The 19,021-nt window shown below is 41.4% G+C and overlaps 1 protein-coding gene across 3 annotated transcripts in view; it reads right to left on the reverse strand.

The window, feature by feature from the left end:
- Positions 1–773: 773 nt before the first annotated feature.
- The window catches only part of LOC308349233 (uncharacterized protein C2orf42), a 31,505-nt gene continuing 13,257 nt past the window's right edge, over positions 774–19,021 (reverse strand). For 2 of the 3 annotated variants that reach the window (XM_080813780.1, XM_080813781.1), the window contains exons 4-11: positions 17,915–18,749; positions 17,001–17,111; positions 13,577–13,681; positions 10,205–10,309; positions 8,375–8,482; positions 6,092–6,192; positions 4,556–4,718; positions 774–1,906 (exon numbers count right to left, since the gene is read on the reverse strand). In XM_080813780.1, the coding sequence (XP_080669906.1) occupies positions 1,698–1,906; positions 4,556–4,718; positions 6,092–6,192; positions 8,375–8,482; positions 10,205–10,309; positions 13,577–13,681; positions 17,001–17,111; positions 17,915–18,737 (1,725 nt within the window). In that variant the 5' untranslated portion in view covers positions 18,738–18,749 and the 3' untranslated portion in view covers positions 774–1,697. Of the gene's footprint in view, positions 1,907–4,555; positions 4,719–6,091; positions 6,193–8,374; positions 8,483–10,204; positions 10,310–13,576; positions 13,718–17,000; positions 17,112–17,914; positions 18,750–19,021 lie in introns of all 3 variants that reach the window. The other variant, XM_080813779.1, reaches the window with a different exon arrangement.

The following is a 19,021-nucleotide window of genomic DNA, read 5'->3' on the forward strand; positions in this document are numbered from 1 at the left end:
TCAAAAAGCTGTGACTACTGTCCTCAAAGTACTCAGGTTGAAGGATTTCTTGAATGGGTTAATCACTATGCTTCCTTAGGTGTTCTTTTGAGGCAGGCTCTCCTTCACCTAATTTTAATTTCTCCTCTTCATATCTATGCAAACCCAGTGCAAAGTTCTGAGTTCTTTGTGGATCTCTCTGGAGTCTCCTCAAGGAATTCCACCACTGTCTAAAGCACCTGTGAGCTCTCCACACATGCTATCCCCTCCAACACACAGGACACTTAATTTGCCTACCTGTCCCTCTGCTCCCGTCGTAGGGGCCCAGCTTCCCCTTTTACCAAAAACGCCAATCAGAGTCTTTCCTTGGGGTCCTTGCCCTTTGGATGAGAGACAGAGCAAAGCAGCCAGTCCTTCACTAGTGTGGAAGTGGAAGTCTACTTTCAGGTGCCCCAGGAGTCAGAATTCTGGCCAGAGGGAGCTGCTCTGTGCTGACAGTGAGTGAAACCCCAGGAGAGACAGTGATGGGTCACATGGACCAGGGCTCCAGGGTTCTGCAGGCCTATTCACACCCCAGTGCCACCTCACGATGGCTGTCCAGCCCTATTTTAGAGTCCACAAACCAATCATTCATTCCCCTTTTTGCCTGAGCTGGTCAGAGTTGGGTTTTTGTTACCTGTAGTCAGAAGAAAACCAAGAGCCTCCTTTATATGGATTTTTCTTGTGTTCCCAAGGACAGCGAATTACCAGGAATTTATATCAAAGTAACATAAGGTAGAAAGAACATGTCCTTTGCAGTAAAATGAAACATTATTTTTAATGCTGTTTCAAGCAAGATAACCTCAGGGAGACTGTCTCTTTAACTTAAAAGAAGGGTAATGACTAAATTCAAAGAATAATGAGGACTAAATGAGAAAACTGGGAATGTAAATGAGAGTGCCTGATACATAGTAGGCCTATAGGAAATGTTCATTCCCTTCTTTTCTCCCTGAAGACAGGCTTCCACTTCTGTGTCTTTCAATATCTCCACTCTGTGATCAACGAACACAGCAACAGGAATTCAGTCTTACTGGTTATTAAACTTTTTCGAGAATAAAGAAGGAAATAAATATCAATGAAATAAGCAATTAGAAGCATTAGATTGAAATGTCTATATTGCCTTGACACATGTTCCTCTTTTTCCTATTTCACTATTACTTAAATCTCCCCAAAGGTTTGTAATTTTATAATCAGGCCAACATGAGAAATACTTTGGAAAAACTAGTGACACTGTGCTTTATTTGAGAACAGGATAAAAGGACATGACTGGAACTCTGTCAGGATGGTCCTTAACATTCTGCCCTAACCAGGGTGTTGTTAACTCTCCAGCACTGCTGGAGATGCTGCTAACTTCTTAGAGAATTAGAAAAAGGTTGAAACAATCTCTAAATGGGAGTTGTTAAGAAGGAAAGTGAGTTGGTTTCCTTTTTGTTCCTTTAAAAATTCGAGCCAGAAATATCACCCAATTTATAAAGAAGACTATACACAGCAGCACCAAAAAGGCCATTTACAAGAAGAGTTTTTCTGCAATAGAATCCACTCGAATGCGCTGAGAAATTGCATCTTAGCTAAGAGGAGTTCACTAAGGAACAGGGCCATCTAAATGCCTAACTAGTACTTAAAATTGTCAAGGGTTGGGGATGTGCAAATTTAGCAGCAAAAGACTGTTTTGTTTTGCCTCAAGGGAAAGTGATGGTGGTTAGAGGGGCCAGTTCCAAGGGCTGGTCCAGTGGTGGCCGCTGGTCTTGGTACTCTGCAACATGCCCATTTCGGTGGTGGCCATACTCAAACTTGATCCGCAGCTCGCCAATCTTGGATTGGGGAAGGATATCTGGGATCCACTCAATGATGAAAGGTGTTGGCTCCTTTTGATCTGGGGAAGTGTTGCCTGAAGACAAGACAAGACAAGAAAGGAAAGGGAAAGGGAAAAGGAAAGAGAAAGGGAAAGGGAAGGAAAGGAAAGGAAAAGAAGGAAGAAAGAAAGAAAACAAAGAAAGGAAGAAAGAAAGAAACACTGATTAGTGTCATTCCAAAATTTGAGGCTGGCCAGATGTTATGCTGTTCCGGAATAAAAAAAGAAGAAAAAGAAGAAAAAAAAGAAAAAAACCCCAAACAAACTCTAAGAGAGAAACAAGGGGAAAAACAAGAGGAATCAAGGGAAGGGAAAAGTGATTACTGGTATATCTATCCCAAGGAAAGTTTCAGGGTGAAGAAAAAGGGGGGCGCATCTGGGTGGCTCAGTTGTTGGGCGTCTGCCTCCGGTTCGGGTCATAATCCTAGGGTTCTGGGATTGAGCCCTGCATTGGGTTCCCTGCTCAGTGCGGAGCCTGCTTCTCCCTCTCCCACTCTCCCTGCTTGTGTTCCCTGTCTCGCTCTATCTCTCTCTCTGTCAAATAAATAAATAAAATCTTAAAAAAAAAAAAGTTTCAGGGAGGCCGCCTGCGTGGCTTCCTTGGTTAAGTCTCTGCCTTTGGGTCAGGTCATGATCCCAGGGTTCTGGGACTGAACCCCATGTTGGTCTCCCTGCTCAGTGGGAAGCCTGCTTCTCCCTCTGCTTCTCTCTCCTGTTCCTTCTCTCTCAAATAAATAAATAAATAAATAAAATCTTTAGGGGGAAAAAAAAGAAAAACTCAGGTTAAAGAACTTTTTTTTTTTTTTTTAATATAAAACACTAGCAGAATTAAAAATACAGTATAGGGACGCCTGGGTGGTTCAGTCAGTTGGGTATCTGCCTTTGCCTCAGGTCAGGATCTCAGGGTCCTAGGATCAGGTCCTGCATCTGGCTCCCTGATCAGGTGGGGAGCCTGCTTCTCCCTCTGCCTGCCACTCCCCCTGCTTGTGCACTCTCTCTCTCTAAGTAAATAAATAAAATATTTAAAAAATAAAAACTAAATAAAAAAAATAAAATAATACTGTGCAGCTTTCAAAACTATGGGGTATCTGGCTGGCTTAGTCAGGAGAGTGTGCAAATCTTGATCTTGGGGTTGTGAGTTCAAGCCCCATGTTGGGCATAGTGCTTACTTTAAAAAAAAAAAGAAACAAATTTTGACACACTGAGTGAAATAAGCCAGTCAGAGAAAAGACAAATACTGTATGATTCTACTTAGATGAGGTACCTAAAGTAGTCAAATTAGTCAATAGGAAGTAAAATGGTTGCCAGGGACCAGGGGGTTACTGCTTAATGGGCACAATTTCAGTGGAAGAAGACAAAAAAGTTCTGGAGATGGATGGTGGTGATGGTTATACAATATCAATGGACTTAATGCCTAAGAGCCTTACACACACTTAAAAAAATTATATATTATATATGTTTTATAACAATAAAAGATAAAAAACAATGTTGAAGATAGACATGGAAAGCTATTCATGATATATTTTTATGTTAAAAAAGCAGCTGAGGTACGATGCCATGTTTTACAAATTCTTTTCATGCACAGAAGAGAGTCTAAAAGGGTAGAGACCGAATCTAATGGTGATGTATTCTGTGGTGCGTGGGGTTATAGGTGGTTTATTTTTCTCTTTGATGTTTTATAATGAAATCTATGATTTCTCTATAATGAACATGTGTTACTTTCATTCTATTTTTTTATTTTTTAAGGTTTTATTTATTTATTTGTTAGAGAGAGAGAGAGAGCACAACAGGTAGAGCAGCAGGCAGAGGGAGAAATAGACTCCCCGCTGAGCAAGGAGCCGGATGTGGGCCTCGATCCCAGGACACTGGGACCACGACCTGAGTTGAAGGCAGACACTTAACCCACTGAGTCGCCCAGGCATCCCACTTTTATTCTATTCTATTCAACTTATTTTTAAAGACTATTTTTAAGTGATCTCTATATCCAACATGGGGCTCAAACTTACAACCCCGAGATCAAGTCATGTGCTCCACTGACTGAGCCAGCTAGATGTTTTTTGTCATTAAATTAAATTAAATTAAATTAATTAATTTTTTGGAGAAAGAGAGCCTGTGTGCAAGCAGGGGGTAAGGATGGGCAAAGGGAGAGAGAGAGAGAATCCCAAGCAGGTTCCACACCTAGCACAGAGCCCGACACCAGGCCCCATCTCACGACCCTGAGATCATGACCAGAGCCGAAATCAAGAGTCAGATGCTTAACCAACTGAGCTACCCAGGTGCCCCTGTAATTTTATTTTAAAAGCACTGTTTCCAAAGACACAAAACATTTTAGTCCATGATGGCCTTTACAAAATGAATGAGTGTCTTCTTTGTTAAGGTCAAGATCCAAAGTCTAGGATAGTGCAAGGCACACAGCTGACCCTCCAAGGATGATGCACTATTGAAAACACAATTTTGGGTGCTTGGGTTGCCTCAGCGGGTTAAGCCTCTGCCTTCAGCTCAGGTCATGATCTCAGGGTCCTGGGACCGAGGCCTGCATTGGGCCTTCTGCTCAGCAGGGAGCCTGCTTCTCCCTCTCTCTCTCTGCCTGCCTCTCTGCCTACTTGTGATCTCTCTCTCTGTGTCAAATAAGTAAATAAAATCTTTAAAGAAAAAATAAAAGAAAGAAAACACAATTTCACTTACCAACTTTGAGAAAAGTTTTTAGTTCCAAGGGTCGCAGCACGGGTTGCTTTTCTATACGACCATAGGTTTCTGCTATGCTCTCTACTTCCACTTTAGGGCATTTAAACAGCTCGTAAGTCCCATCCCGGTTCTGTATAAAACTCCGAGTGATTTCCAAGGGCATCTGGACATGGAGACAATACCAAGAGATGTGAGAAAGGAAAAACTCAAAGTAGACAAACAGCTGAATGACGGCAGATCTTTCACTTATTCTTTTTTGTTAAGTATACTCCAGTTAATTACAACTTCCTCTTGTATTTTCAAGTAAATGCTGTAAAAAAAATCTGCCTTTTCTCCTTTACCTCATTTTTCTTCTGTAACTTTAAGTTGCACCCCAGCCGAAGTGTATATGAATTGAACCCCTAACATCTTCATGGCTATTCAATGGCTACTAGCAAGGACTTGCTCTCAAATCTGTTTTATTCCTTCCCACTGACAGTGTCTACAGCTGACCTCACACCGCGTATGCTCTACACCATCCCTGGGACTGAGCCAGACAGAACCTGAACTGGTCTTTGCCACTAAACAGCAGGGTGAATGTCTCACAGCCTGTTTCTTATCTGCAAAATACAGTTAATACCAATGCCTGGTTGAGAGTTTGAATGAGGTGATGCAGGTAAGTAATGGCCAGCAGATCGAAACTCCGGGATTCTCAGCTCTCTTCCCTTGCCTGATAGGACCTTGCTGAACCCCTGCCCCAGGCCAGAATCCATCTCTGTGACATCCGACATTTAAATAAGTTTCTCAAGTGTTTTTAGTGCTAACACAGGCCTTTTCTAGGGTTCAAAGTAAGTTCTATAGCTTCCCAACAACTTATTCTTTTTCTGAATGTAACAACACCTTACAATTAAACTAATCTTAATGTATCAAATCACACTATGCTGAATTTTCTACAACATTCCATTACAGTAGGAAGGGAAAAACCTCAAATTTTCAGGATCTGCTTGAAAAAGAAAATGTTTAAAAATATGTAATATTTCCCTTGCAAAAAAGAACGCAAACTAATTATGGGTCATTTCTCTAATGAGGACTAAATTGCAGTTTGCAGAGAAGCATTTAATTGTGCTGAGTTCATTGACTTTACAAATGCTGTATCATATCAAATTATTTACATACTTTCTAGCTTCCTGCCAGTTAAACGAGGGCTCACCATAGCTAGTAGGGGTTTGTTATTTAATTCACAAGAAAAATGATCTCTGTTTTCTGATCCCAAAGACAAAGAAAAACTTAATATATTTAATATATTTTTAAGTATATATTTAAAATAAGTATATTTTAAAATGTACTTAATATATTTTTCCAAGCCACAGGAAATACCCATTAAAATCATAGTCAGCACCATACAGCCATGAATATTTCTGAATAATCTCTTAGTATGAGAAAAAGGAATTCTCTTTGGTGTCTATAACTCAAGGAATTAGTGCAAACATTCTTCTTGCACTTGCTTCTCTCTCTTCCCCTCTTTGCCCTCCTACAATTGTAGAAATACCCTCTTACCTCTGGGGTATCTAAGATTTGTTTGACTTGCAGGATATTAGTGATATGCCAGGTATACTTGGAAAAGGTTCCCAGTGGCAAGGCATCTTTCCGAACAAAAGCTTTAATGTAAAAAGGGAACAAGATTAGACTACCAAAAAATAACATTCTCTTTCATTGTATTTGTTATGCAGTTTCTAGAAAGTTCAGTGCAATGTTATCCTCTCCTTATAGAATCTCAGCACTTTGAAAAGGAAATTCTAGAGGCAAATCTATAATAGGTTTGGCAAAATGTGATAATGAATGATAAGAGATTTCTGCTGAATAGTCTCCGATATTTCTTTGAGATGCTATTTATTTTGGCGACCTTTGAAACTTACTTCTTTGTTTGCTACAGCCATATACACTGGACTCCATTGTAAGATGCCTCTTAAAATCTCTTGTAACTTTAGATATATCAGAAGCCAAATTATAGTTCTGAAAAGGATTATATGGACTTTAAACCAGTTAACATGGTTGCCAACCTATTGCCTTGCCTGTAGGATTATAAGATATTTTACCAAAGGGCCTGCAAAAATAGCAAAGGGATGGGTTAAAATTAATGTATTAGGAGGCCTGAAGTTTAACGTGAAAGAATCAACACTGCCTCAGGTAGATAAGCTGTGAAGACAAAATTTTTATGGCCCTAAACAGTGATTCACAGCTTGAACTATTCAAAGATAGAATTAAACCTCAAACAGTCCCTATCAGATCATCAAATAACTACTAACTAAAGAAATAGCATTGATTTCTAGCTGTAGTTACTCTTGGGCTATTTGCCACCGAGCCATCCTTTCCTCCTCTTTTTCTCCCCCTTAATTCCTTACACCACCTAATAAGTATCTTGACATTTCTAGTAGAAGATGTAATAGAAAACCAAGAAATATGCACCATGATAATTTAATTAAAAAGGTGGGGGCGCCTGGGTGACTCAGTCGTTGGGACTCAGGGCATGATCCTGGAGTCCCGGGATCGAGCCCCCCATCAGGGTCCCTGCTCTCCAGGAAGCCTGCTACTTACTCCCCCTGCTTGTGTTCCCTCTCTCACTGTGTCTCTCTCTGTCAAATAAACAAATAAAATCTTTTTTTTTTTTAAGATTTTATTTGTTTATTTGACAGAGAGAGAGAGATCACAAGTAGGCAGAGAGGCAGGCAGAGAGAGAAGTGGGGGAAGCAGGCTCCCTGCTGAGCAGAGAGCCTGATGCAGTGCTCGATCCCAAGACCCTGAGATCATGACCTGAGCTGAAGGCAGAGGCTTAACCCACTGAGCCACCCAGGCGTCCCAACAAATAAAATCTTTAAAAAAGAAAAAAAGGCCTCCAAGCCTAAGACTTACTCTAAAAATAAAATCTTCATCACAAATTGGGAATCATGGGGTGCCTGGGTGGCTTAGTTAAGTGTCTGTCTCCAGCTCAGGTCACAATCCCAGGGTCCTGGGATCGAGCCCCAAGTCAGGCTTCCTGCTCAGCAGGGAGTCTGCTTATCCCTCCCCCTCTGACCCTCCTCCCTGCTCATGCTCTGTCTCTCTTAAATAAATCAATAAAATCTTAAAAAATAAAATAAAATAAATTAAAAAAAAATACCAAACTTCTTTTTTTTTTTTTTTTAAGATTTTATTTATTTATTTGACAGACAGAGATCACAAGTAGGCCGAGAGGCAGGCAGAGAGAGAGGAAGGGAAGCGGGGTCCCCGCCAAGCAGAGAGCCCAACACAGGGCTCGATCCCAGGACCCCAGGATCACGACCCAGGCTGAAGGCAGAGGCTTTAACCCACTGAGCCACCCAGGCACCCCAAAATACCAAACTTCTTAGTGGGCACCCTTATTGCACTTCATTATTCTTTTACCAGGTTTGTGCTTTCTGAATCTTTTCATTACCTCTTACTGGAATAAGTATGGGACCTTTGAGGAAGGTGATCATTTTTTTTTTTAAAGATTATTTATTTATTTATTTGACAGAGAGGGAGAGAGATCACAAGTAGGCAGAGAGAGAGGGGGAAGAAGGCTCCATGCTGACCAGAGAGCCCGATGTGGGCCTCGATCCCAGGACCCTGAAATCATGACCTAAGCTGAAGGCAGAGGCTTAACGCACTGAGCCACCCTGGCGCCCCGAAGGTGATCATTATTCCAAGAGCTGACTGGCTAAGGCTTCACGTTCTGAGCATGTGACTCAAAGTCCTAATCCTGAAAATCCCACACGTTTTTTCTAAACATAATTCTTAAAGGTCAAAATATCTACTGCTCTTGCTGAGGAAAAAATCCCATACCTGTGGTGGAGTTGGGAAGCCGTTTCTTCGCACTTCCTATAGATATTCTTTGTTGCAGGGCATCGAAAAAGGACTGCGGAATGTGGAACACCAGTGGCTCTGGTTTGCCTAGAGCAAATAAGAAGAAACTCAGGTGGAGAAACTTGGTGGGCTTTCGGACGTGTAGGAAGAAGAGCAAGAAATGGAACTGGGTGGCAGTAATAAGGAAAACCGCCATGGAGGCCGCTCTATGCAGAGGCAAAAGAAGGCTCTGAATAACTTTTATGAGTCAAGCACTGTTGCCAACCCTACTCTTGATCCCTTGCAATTGTAACAAATACAGCAGACTCCTGGCATCCACCAAACATAACTTTTCAAATCCCCTGTTTCGTAGACACCACCACAGCCCAGACTTTTCCCTTTAGTGAGTACATGACATGAGATGAGAACAATGGGGCTGGACTGAGAAGGTAAACTTGATTCAATCCTGCTCACCGTCCCTAGACATTTGCTTGGTGCATTCATGTCCGAGCAAAGTAACTGCAAGCTCTCACCCACATGGTCTGGGCCATGAATGCCACAGACCCCAGAGTCAGGACACTGTTTATCCAATAAGCATTGGCCTTTTTCTCTGAATGTGATCACAAAGCAGGCAAAATGTTTGAAAATACCTAACACATGTCTTGAACTTGTAGGACGCAAGGATCAAAAAGTCGGCAGAAAGAGTGTTGAGGGGAGGGGTCAGAGAGTTCAGACTTTTCCTTAAGAATTGTCCAAGAGTGGAGGAGTCTGGCTGGCTCAGAGGGTAGAGCATGCAACTCCTGATCTCCGGGTCATGAGTTCAAGTTCTACATTGGCTATAGAGCCTACTTAAAAAACAACAACAACAACAACAACAACAAAAGACCAGGCACCTGTGTGGCTCAGTCAGTTGGGTGTCTGGCTATTGGTTTGGGCTCAGGTCATGATCTTGGGGTCATGGGATTGAGCCCCACATCGGGCTCCACGCTTGGCAAGATGTCTGCCTTCTGCCCCTCCACACCTCCCCCGCTACAATAAATGGGTAAATCTATAAAAACGAAAAGCAAAAAACAAAAAATTGCCCAAGAGGTTAGCCACAACAGAGGGGAAACATCCAGAACCACTACCTGCCTGGGTATAACTTAAGAGTGGCTCTTAGGGGTGTCTGGGTGGCTCAGTCAGTTGAGCCTCAACTCATGATCTGGGCTCAGGTAATGATCTCAGGGTCCTGAGACTGGGCCAACATGTCCGGCTCCATGAACAGCACAGTGTCTGCTTAAGACTCTCTCCTTCTCCCTCGGCCCCTCCCCCCATCTCTCTCTCTCACTCTCTTCCTAAATTAAATAAATAAATCTTAAAAAACAAAAACAAAAACAGAATAGAACTATCATTTGCCATGACATGGATAGAGCCAGACAGTATAATGATAAGCAAAATAAGTCAGTCAGAGAAGGCAAATACCATATGACTTTACTCATATGTGGAATTAAAAGACAAAACAAATGAGCAAAGGGAAAAAAAGAGACAAACCAAGAACGAGTCTCTTTAACTATTGAGAACAAACAGATGGTTACCAGAGGGGAGGTGAGTTGGGGGATGGGGGAAGTAGGAGGTGGGGCTAGAAGAAATGTACTTGGGGTGAGCACTGGGTGAGGTATGGAATCGCCGAATCACTGTTTGGTACACCTGAAACTAATATAACACTGTACGCTAACTATACTAGAACTAAACTTAAAACTTAATTTAAAAAAATAACAGACTAGAACTACAACACAAGTACTTTAATTTCTCCCCCTTTCAGCAACAGCCAAGTTAGGTGACCAGACTTACCATCAAACTGATAGTGCATGGTTTGATGGATGCGTTCCGTGACACTGGCCAGCCAGTCTTGGAAGGATAAGGTCACTTGTGCCTCATCTAACAGCTGACCACAGGCTAGGAAAAACAGACAAAAAACTTTTCAGTAATTTTTATTTTTTTAAGATTCCAGGATTTTTTTTTTTTAAAGAATCCTTCTAGAAAAAAAGAAATGAAAAGCTGTGGAGATACTAATGGGTTTAAGGTTATTAACTATAGTCAGTTTGTAGCCTTCCTTTCATAATTAAACACCAAATTGAAGGAGTGCCTGGCTAACTCAGTTGGTAGAGCATGTAACTCTTGATCTCGGGGTTGTGAATTTAAGTCCCATGTTGGGTATAGGGATTATTTAAAAATAAAATCTTTGGGGCACCTGGGTGGCTCAGTTGGTTAAGCAGTTGCCTTTGGCTGAGGTCATGTTCCTAGAGTCTCAGAATCAAGTCCTGCACTGGGCTCCCTATTCAGCGGGGAGTCTGCTTCTCCCTCTGACCTCTCCTCACTCATGCTCTCTTTCTCTCTTTCAAATAAATAAATAAAATCTTAAAAAAAAAAATCTCTGAGGGGTGCCTGCTTGGTGCAGTCGCTTTTGGCTCTTGGTTTTGGCTCAGGTCCTGATCTCAGGGTCATGAGATCAAGCCCCACCTTGGGCTCTACACTCAGCACGGAGTCTGCTTGAGACTCTCTGCCTCTCCCCCTCCTCCCTGTTCTCTCTCTCTCATAAATAAATAAATCTTTAAAAATAAATAAATAAAATCTTTCAAAAACAAAATAAAATCTTTGAAAGAAAAAGTCAATGTAAATTGGAAGAATGACCTTGTATAATGGCTTGCTTTAGAGACCTATAAATCAGGAGATAATGATGCCATAACTACTATTCATTTGAAATTAATTCTCATTAGGTAAATGTATGTAGTGATAATTTGGATGAAAAGCTATTTTATTCTATTTTATTTTTTCTCTGCGCCAAAGAAGTGAAGAAATTTTGTTAAAAATTTTGTAACTGGGGTGCCTGGGTGCCTCACTTGGTTAAGTATCTGACTTCAGCTCAGATCATAGTCTCAGGGTCCTGGGATGGAGCTGTGCATTGGGCTCCCCACTCAGTGGGGAGTCTGCTTGTCCCGCTCCCTCTCCCACTGCCCCTCCTCCTGCTCATGCTCTCTCCCTCTTTCTCTCTCTCCCTCTCTCTTTTTTAAAGATTTTGTACATTTATTTGACAGAGACAGATCGTAAGTAGGCAGAGAGGCAGGCACAGAGACAGAGGGAGAAGCAGGCTCCCTGCTGAGCAGAGAGCCTGATGCGGGGCTTGATCCCAGGACCCTGAGATCATGACTGAGCTGAAGGCAGAGGCTTTAACTCACTGAACCACCCAGGAGCCTCTCTCTCCCTCTCTCTTAAGTGAGTAAATAAAATCTTAAAAATCGTCTACCTGATATATTTTTTTAAGTTTAAGCCATATATATATATTTTAAGATTCTATTTATTTATTTGAGAGAAACAGAAATAATAACAGCGATAGTGAGAGAGCACAAGTGGTGAGGAAGAGGGAGAGGCAGACTCCCCAATGATCAGGGAGCTTGACTGGGGCTCGATCCCAGGACCTTAAGATTTTTTTTTTTTAAAGATTTTATTTATTTATTTGACAGAGAGAAAGAGATCACAAGTAGGCAGAGAGGCAGGCAGAGACAGAGGGAAGCAGGCTCCCTGCTGAGCAGAGAGCCTGATGCGGGGCTTGATCCCAGGACCCTGGGATCATGACCTGAGCCAAAGGCAGAGGCTTTAACCCACTGAGCCACCCAGGCGCCCAAGGACCTTAAGATTTTTAACTGACTTAGCCACTCAGGCGTCCCCTACTTGATTTTATTTTAATATTTTATTATTTATTTGATAGAAATCTCAAGTAGGGGGAGAGGCAGGCAGAGAGAGAGAGAGAGGAGGAAGCAGTCACCCCACTGAGCGGAGAGCCCGATTCGGGGCTTGATCCCAGAACTCTGGGATCATGACCTGAGCCGAAGGTAGAGGCTTTAACCTACTGAGCCACCCAGGCGCCTCCTGATTTTTTTTTTTTTAATTTTACTTATTTATTTGTCAGAGAGACAGAGAGAGTACAGGCAGACAGAGTGGCAGGCAGAGGCAGAGCAAGAGGCAGGCTCCCCATTGAGCAAGGAGCCCAATGTGGGACTTGATTCCAGGACGCTGGGATCATGACCTGAGCTGAAGGCAGCCACTTAACTGACTGAGCCACCCAGGCGTCCCTCCTACCTGATATTTTTGATCATACTCTCCGACCTTCCAAAAACATTTATTCCTGGAATGTGTAAGTTCTTAATTAATTGGTTAATTATGATTTAGTCTTGTATTACTTGCTATTTATGTACTGGTTTTGTCTTCAAAACCACAGTATGAGAGCAGGGATGATGTCTGGTTTTTAATCACACAGCCATAATATATGAGAGTTAAGAAAATGTTGATTTCCAAATGCACAGGTTAATTATTCGGAGGAGAAAAGTAAATATACAGGGTGCCTGGGTGGCTCAGTCGCTAAGCATCTGCCTTTGGCTCAGGTCATGATCCTAGGGTCCTGGGATCAAGCCCCACATTGGGCTCCCTGCTCAGCGGAAAGCCTGCTTCTACCTCTCCCACTCCCCCTGCTTGTGTTCCCTCTCTTGCTGTGTTTCTCTCTGTCAAATAAATAAATAAAATCTTAAAAAAAAAAAAAAAGAAAAGTAAAGTAAAAATATAAGTTAGGTGCAAATTAAGTCATTTTGTTTCATTAGTTCAGAATGATACCATGCTACTGATTTTAGGCAGGTTTTCAAACTTAATTTTTTTTAAACACATGTTGATTTTATTTTATTTATTAATTATTTTTTAAAGTAATCTCTATCCCCAACGTGGGGCTCAAACTCACGACCGGGAGATCAAGAGTCTCCAGCTCTACTGAATGAGCCAGCAGGTGCCCCAAACTTACAACTTTGGAGAACCGACTGTATTTATGTTTCTCAACAAATAACACTGCATAATTATAAGATATGTTTCTTCTTCAATCTTGAGGCTCCATACCAATTGCATGTGGGTAACAAGCAACAAAAGGAAAATATCCTACAGAACGTGCGCTACCAAAACCCAAAGTAATTTTTGTTGCATTTGTTCTTTAAAAGACATGATTTGGTTTTGAGTAGGACTGGAAACCAGTGGAACAGAACAGACCTCAGCCTCAGTGCCTGCTCGTGTTTATCTCAGCACTCTCTGGGGGATAATGCGCAACATTTCTTTCCATTATATCGCTTTGGGATTCTTTAGGATGATTTCCACCCCTTTAGCCTACCCTGGGGAAGGGAAACTTACCCTGCCTTTTTAATGAAGAAGCAACCACAGGTTTTTTCAGGCCACTTTTCCTTAGATGACTGCTCACTGCATCCTGAGGCAGTAGTGAACTGTTCATCTGTGCCCCTAAACCACAAATCATTACAGTGTTTGATAACATGTCTGCAGAACAGAAATGGATTCAACATAAATTTCTCAAGAGTCTAAAAATAAAAAATCTTTGGTCATTTCTAAGTTAGCTTCAGTTTCTAGAAAGAATTAGCATCAGACTTTATACATAACATTTTAAGTTTTATATGCTTTTTACAGGAAATTGGGGTGGGGGACCTAGAAGTTAAAAGAAGAAAAAAACTCACCCACTGCTCCCACCTCTCAGAAAATCACTATCAATTTTCTGGTGAACTATTTATTGTCTCTGTGTGTGTGTGTGTGAATAGTTAATTTTGCTGGTTTTGTGATTTTAAGTAACTGTGATTGTACCAGGACTGCCAAATTAAGCACACACAAAAAAATTCTGAATTTCAAAACTATTTCAGGGGCGCCTGGGTGGCTCAGAGGGTTAAAGCCTCTGCCTTCGGCTCGGGTCATGATCCCGGGGTCCTGGGATCGAGCCCCGCATCGGGCTCTCTGCTCTGCGGGGAGCCTGCTTCCTCCTCTCTCTCTGCCTGCCTCTCTGCCTAGTTGTGATTTCTCTCTGTCAAATAAATAAAATATTAAAAAAAAAAACCTATTTCAAATAGTTCTTTTTTTTTTTTAAGATTTTATTTATTTATTTGACAGATAGAGATCACAAGTAAGCAGAGAGGCAGGCAGAGAGAGAGGAGGAAGCAGGCTCCCCGCCGAGCAGAGGACCCTGGGACCATGACCTGAGCAGAAGGCAGAGGCTTTAACTCACTGAGCCACCTAGGTGCCCCCAGATGGTTCTTTTTTAATATAAGCACATTTCAAATATAGCATGGGACATACTTATACTAAAATTATTTATTGTTTATATGAAACTCAAATTGAACTGAGCATTGCTTTTTACTTGAGTTATCTAAACAGTTCTTTATAATTCTTTTTTATTTTTCTTTTTTCTTTTTTTAAAAATTTTATTTATTTATTTGACACAGAGAGAGAGATCAGAAGTAGGCAGAGAGACAGGAGAGATGCGGGGCTCGATCCCAGGACCCTGAGATCATGACCCAGGACAAAGGCAGAGGCTTAACCCACCGAGCCACCCAGGCGCCCCTATTATTCTTTAAAAAATTTTTTTTTAATTTATTTATTTTAGAGAGGGAGTGTGTGCGTGCATGCACCAGCAAGGGGAGGGGTAGAGGGAGAGGAAGAAAGACTCTCCAGAAGACTGAGCTGAACGTGAAGCCTGACATAGGGTTTGATTCCAGAGCCCTGAGATCAACACCTGAGCCAAAACCAAGAGCTAGATGCTCAAATAACTGAGCTACCCAGGCACCGCTATAATAATGCTTTATAATAATTTTATAATTCTTTATAATAATTTTTAATGGCTGCCTAATATTCTATCAAGTATCTTTATCATGGTTTACTTAACTATCCCTAGTGGTAGGCCCTTGCTTGTTTCTAATTTTTCAATAAACTATAAAATGAGTATCTGTGGACAAAATGTTTTTCCTATATCAAGGATTATTTTCTTATGAAAGATTATTTATAATCCCCCTGCTCTCACACACATGCACACACTCTCTGTTTCTCTCTAAAATAAATAAATACGGGTGCCTGGGTGGCTCAGTTGGTTGAGTGTCTGACTTCAGCTCAGGTCATGATCCTGGGGTCCTGGGATTAAGCCCCATGTCAGGCTCCCTGCTCAGCGGGGGTCTCCTTCTTCCTCTGTGGTCTCTCTTTCTCTCTCAAGTAAATAAATGAAATCTTTAAAAATAAATAAAATAAAATAATCTTAAAAAAAAAAAACAAAAACCCACAACTGGGATGTCTGAGTGGTTCAGCTGGTTAGGAGTCTGCCTTCTGCTCAAGTCATGATCCCAGAGCCCTGGAACTGCATCAGGCTCCTTGCTCAGAGGGAAGCCTGCTTCTCCCTCTGCCTGCTTCTCCCCTTGCTTGTGCTTGTGCACTCTCTCTCTCACAAATAAAGAAATAAAACCTTTTTTTAAAATTAAAATTAATTTTTTTATTTTATTAACATATAATGTATTATTTGCTTCAGAGAAGAAATAAAATATTTTTTAAATGATTATTTATTTATTTATTTATTTGACAGAGAGAGAGAGGAATCACAAGCAGGAAGAGAGGCAGGCAGAGGGGGAGGGGGAAGCATGCTCCCTGCTAAGCAGAGAGCCCGATGCAGGGCTTGATCCCAGGACCCTGAGATCATGACCTGAGCCAAAGGCAGAGGCTTAACACATTGAGCCACCCAGGTGCCCTTAAGAAATAAAATCTTTAAAAACAAACAAACAAACAAACAAACAAACAGAAACACAGTTATTTAGAATCAGGTCTACTGAGTAAAAGGATAAGAACTTTCTTTTTTGGGGCGCCTGGGTGGCTCAGTGGGTTAAAGCCTCTGCCTTCAGCTCAGGTCATGACCCCAAGGGTCCTGAATCGAGCCCAATGTTGGGCTCCCTGCTCAGTGGAGAGTCTGCTTTGCCCTCTCCCTCTGCCCCTCCCACCCACTCATGCTCACTCGTTCTCCCTCTCTCAAATGATAAATAAAATCTTAAAAAAAAAAAAAAAAAGAACTTCCTTTTTGAATTTCAGGTTTTCTTGGGAAAGATTAATAAGTAAACATTTAACAACAATCTCTGTTCTATATTGCTGTCAGAATTCTTAAAAACAGAAATGCCCATGTCCCTTTGTGTCTCCATCTTTCTCCACCATCCCGACACCAAAACTCCTGTGCATGACCATCTGACCCACCTCTAAAAATACTCTATCCACAAAAATGTTTCTACCCACTGGACTGGAATATTTTTCTTTTGTTTAGAATCTAGGTCTTTTAATACTTATTTACTAGAATTTATCTGACTACTTAACTGACATTGGTACACTTATATAAAAAAAGAAAAAATATATATACGGTGCTGCATATTGAAAATGAAGCTAAGAAACTACACTCTTAAATTAGTTTGGAAAATATAATTAACCATTGTCACAAATTTTTAAACACACTCTATGGATAAAAACTTCACAATACTGTCCTAAGGCAGATTAAGGTATAAAACTAGTCCAAATGTCTAAGGACTAAAAGACATACACAATAATAAAAGTAGAGTCTGGCTGGATCTTATTCCTGGCCAAAAGAACCAACCCTTAGCTCCACTTGACAAAGAATCATCAATGGAGGATAAAACTTATTTTGGGAAAAAAACATAACAAACATTATTTCCGTATTCGCTAAGATGCAATGAAATACAGCAAAACCATCTCTGAAGAAACCACCACAAAACAAACAACCCAAACGGCTTCTCACCAGGGACTTCCTCCTTCTTCCTCTTCTTTGGCTTGGAGGCAGTAGGCTCACAAGCTGTTACGGTCGATTCTGAATGGCAACCTAACTGGGGCACAATAACCTCTTTAAGACCTAAAATACAACAGATTTCTTAATTACTAATACAATCCAAGAGTAAGTATGGGGCCATGCCTATAGAAAAATTAATTTATAAAAAATAACATATAGAATACTTAGCTAATAAATCATTGAACACTCCATCAAAAACTAATTATGCACTCTATGGTGGCTAGCTGAACGTAATAAAAAAAAATAAAAATAAATTATGGAGTGATTGCCTGCTTTAAAATAATTTCCTTTAAAGAACTCCCCAAGACATGGGTTTTTGTTCATGGACCTTAACACAATAAAAGACTTTACAGAGAAATTAAACTAAAAAGTTGGGAGCTACTGCCAACTGATCATTAAGAAATGAAAATAAAAAGCATCTACAAGATAAACTCTATTAAAAACTACAACAAAAGACTTGCTGTACAATCTTTAAAAATCTTTCAAGCAGGTAATAGTTTTCCCTGTCTTCAAAGATCACAAACAAGCAAGCACCCCAAATTAAAAGGTTTTTTTGTTTCATTCTTGTTTTTATTAACATAGGGCATCTGTGAAAAAGTTTTTTAAAAAAAAGGCAAAGCAAAGATAAGCTAACTTTTGCTAGATTCACTGTCTCAGTGAAAATGTCCAAGTCTCCTGATCAACCAACCAACCAACCAACCTTTATGCAAGTGTGCTGACTGGGATTAAAAGAAGGGAATGTTTTTCATTTGAATTATCTAGCAACTGCTTCTGAAGGTTGCTAGGACAATCTCCAAATGCCATCAGTGGAACTCTTTCATTGCCATTTTAGAAAAACAGAGTAACCGTGTCAACACACCACCTACCGCTGGAATCAAAATTCAGGAAGTCTGAGAATTCCTGAGCCAATGTCTCATCACTGGCAAAGGCACAGATGCAAGCAAAGAAGTGAATACATCTCTGGGCCACCTCCTCCTTGGAGGCGCTCGACTTGTGCGATTTCAGAGCCTGGCAGGAGCAGAAGAAACGGCGCTCGGGCAAGCTTTTGGCACTGATTTTCTGCACAAAGGAGGTATGCAAATACCCTAAACTGTGCTTCTGGCTCGCCTTGCATTTCACCACCAGAATGTTTTTCGTAATCCTCTGTACGAGGGGACCCGTGGGTTCCGTGGCCAGCTGCCAGATGGTTTGCTTGGTTTCTGGGGAGGCCTGCATTGCATTCAGGACCGAGCTTTTCAGTGTCAGAGGGGTGGCCTCGGCCTGGCAGCTCACTGCCAGCTTGATGTGCTGGCACTGATTTTCCACCACGCCCTGGGTGGCAGCTTTCAGGCACGAGGGGACATAACAGCGTCCCGAGCTCAGCTGAGTGATGATTGTCCCGTCCACAGTCTGGATTGTCGTCTCTGACACGCCTAGCTCCACAAAGCATCGGTGATCGGGACCCCGGTCTCTTTGCCGCACCGAGTAAACCTGCAGGTCGGAGCCCGTGATGATTTTGACAGCTTCAACACTAGGCTGCTTCCGTGCACCATACCGGAATATGGTTCCACATGTCTTGTTCTTGCAGCTCAGGCCCCGGGTTCCATTGTATGTGCCGCATCGGGGACACTTTCTGATGCCCCTCAATGTGGCCTTCCCCAAATCAGACAAGAAAGCTGGGACTTTAGTCCTCAGAGAGTTGGGTTCCATTTTTCAAAGGCCCTAGAAAAAGCATAAGCCCATCAGCATGGATATACATTCATACAACACATACACGAAGTTCAAATCATTTATGATACTAGTACAGAGAGTAAAATGTAAACAGGTTAGCTACTGTTTTCAAATCACACCCTCCAACAGAACATTCGCTTAAGCCATCAAACAAAAGTGAAGGAACCCTTGCCTTTCATAGCATTATACATTTTTAAAATCCTAATATAATAACTAAAGCACTTCTCTAGGCTCAATACGGTTTTACATAACAACCTAGATTA

The sequence above is a fragment of the Martes martes genome (assembly GCF_963455335.1).
Source record: "Martes martes genome assembly, chromosome: 9".
NCBI classification, from domain to species: domain Eukaryota; kingdom Metazoa; phylum Chordata; class Mammalia; order Carnivora; family Mustelidae; genus Martes; species Martes martes.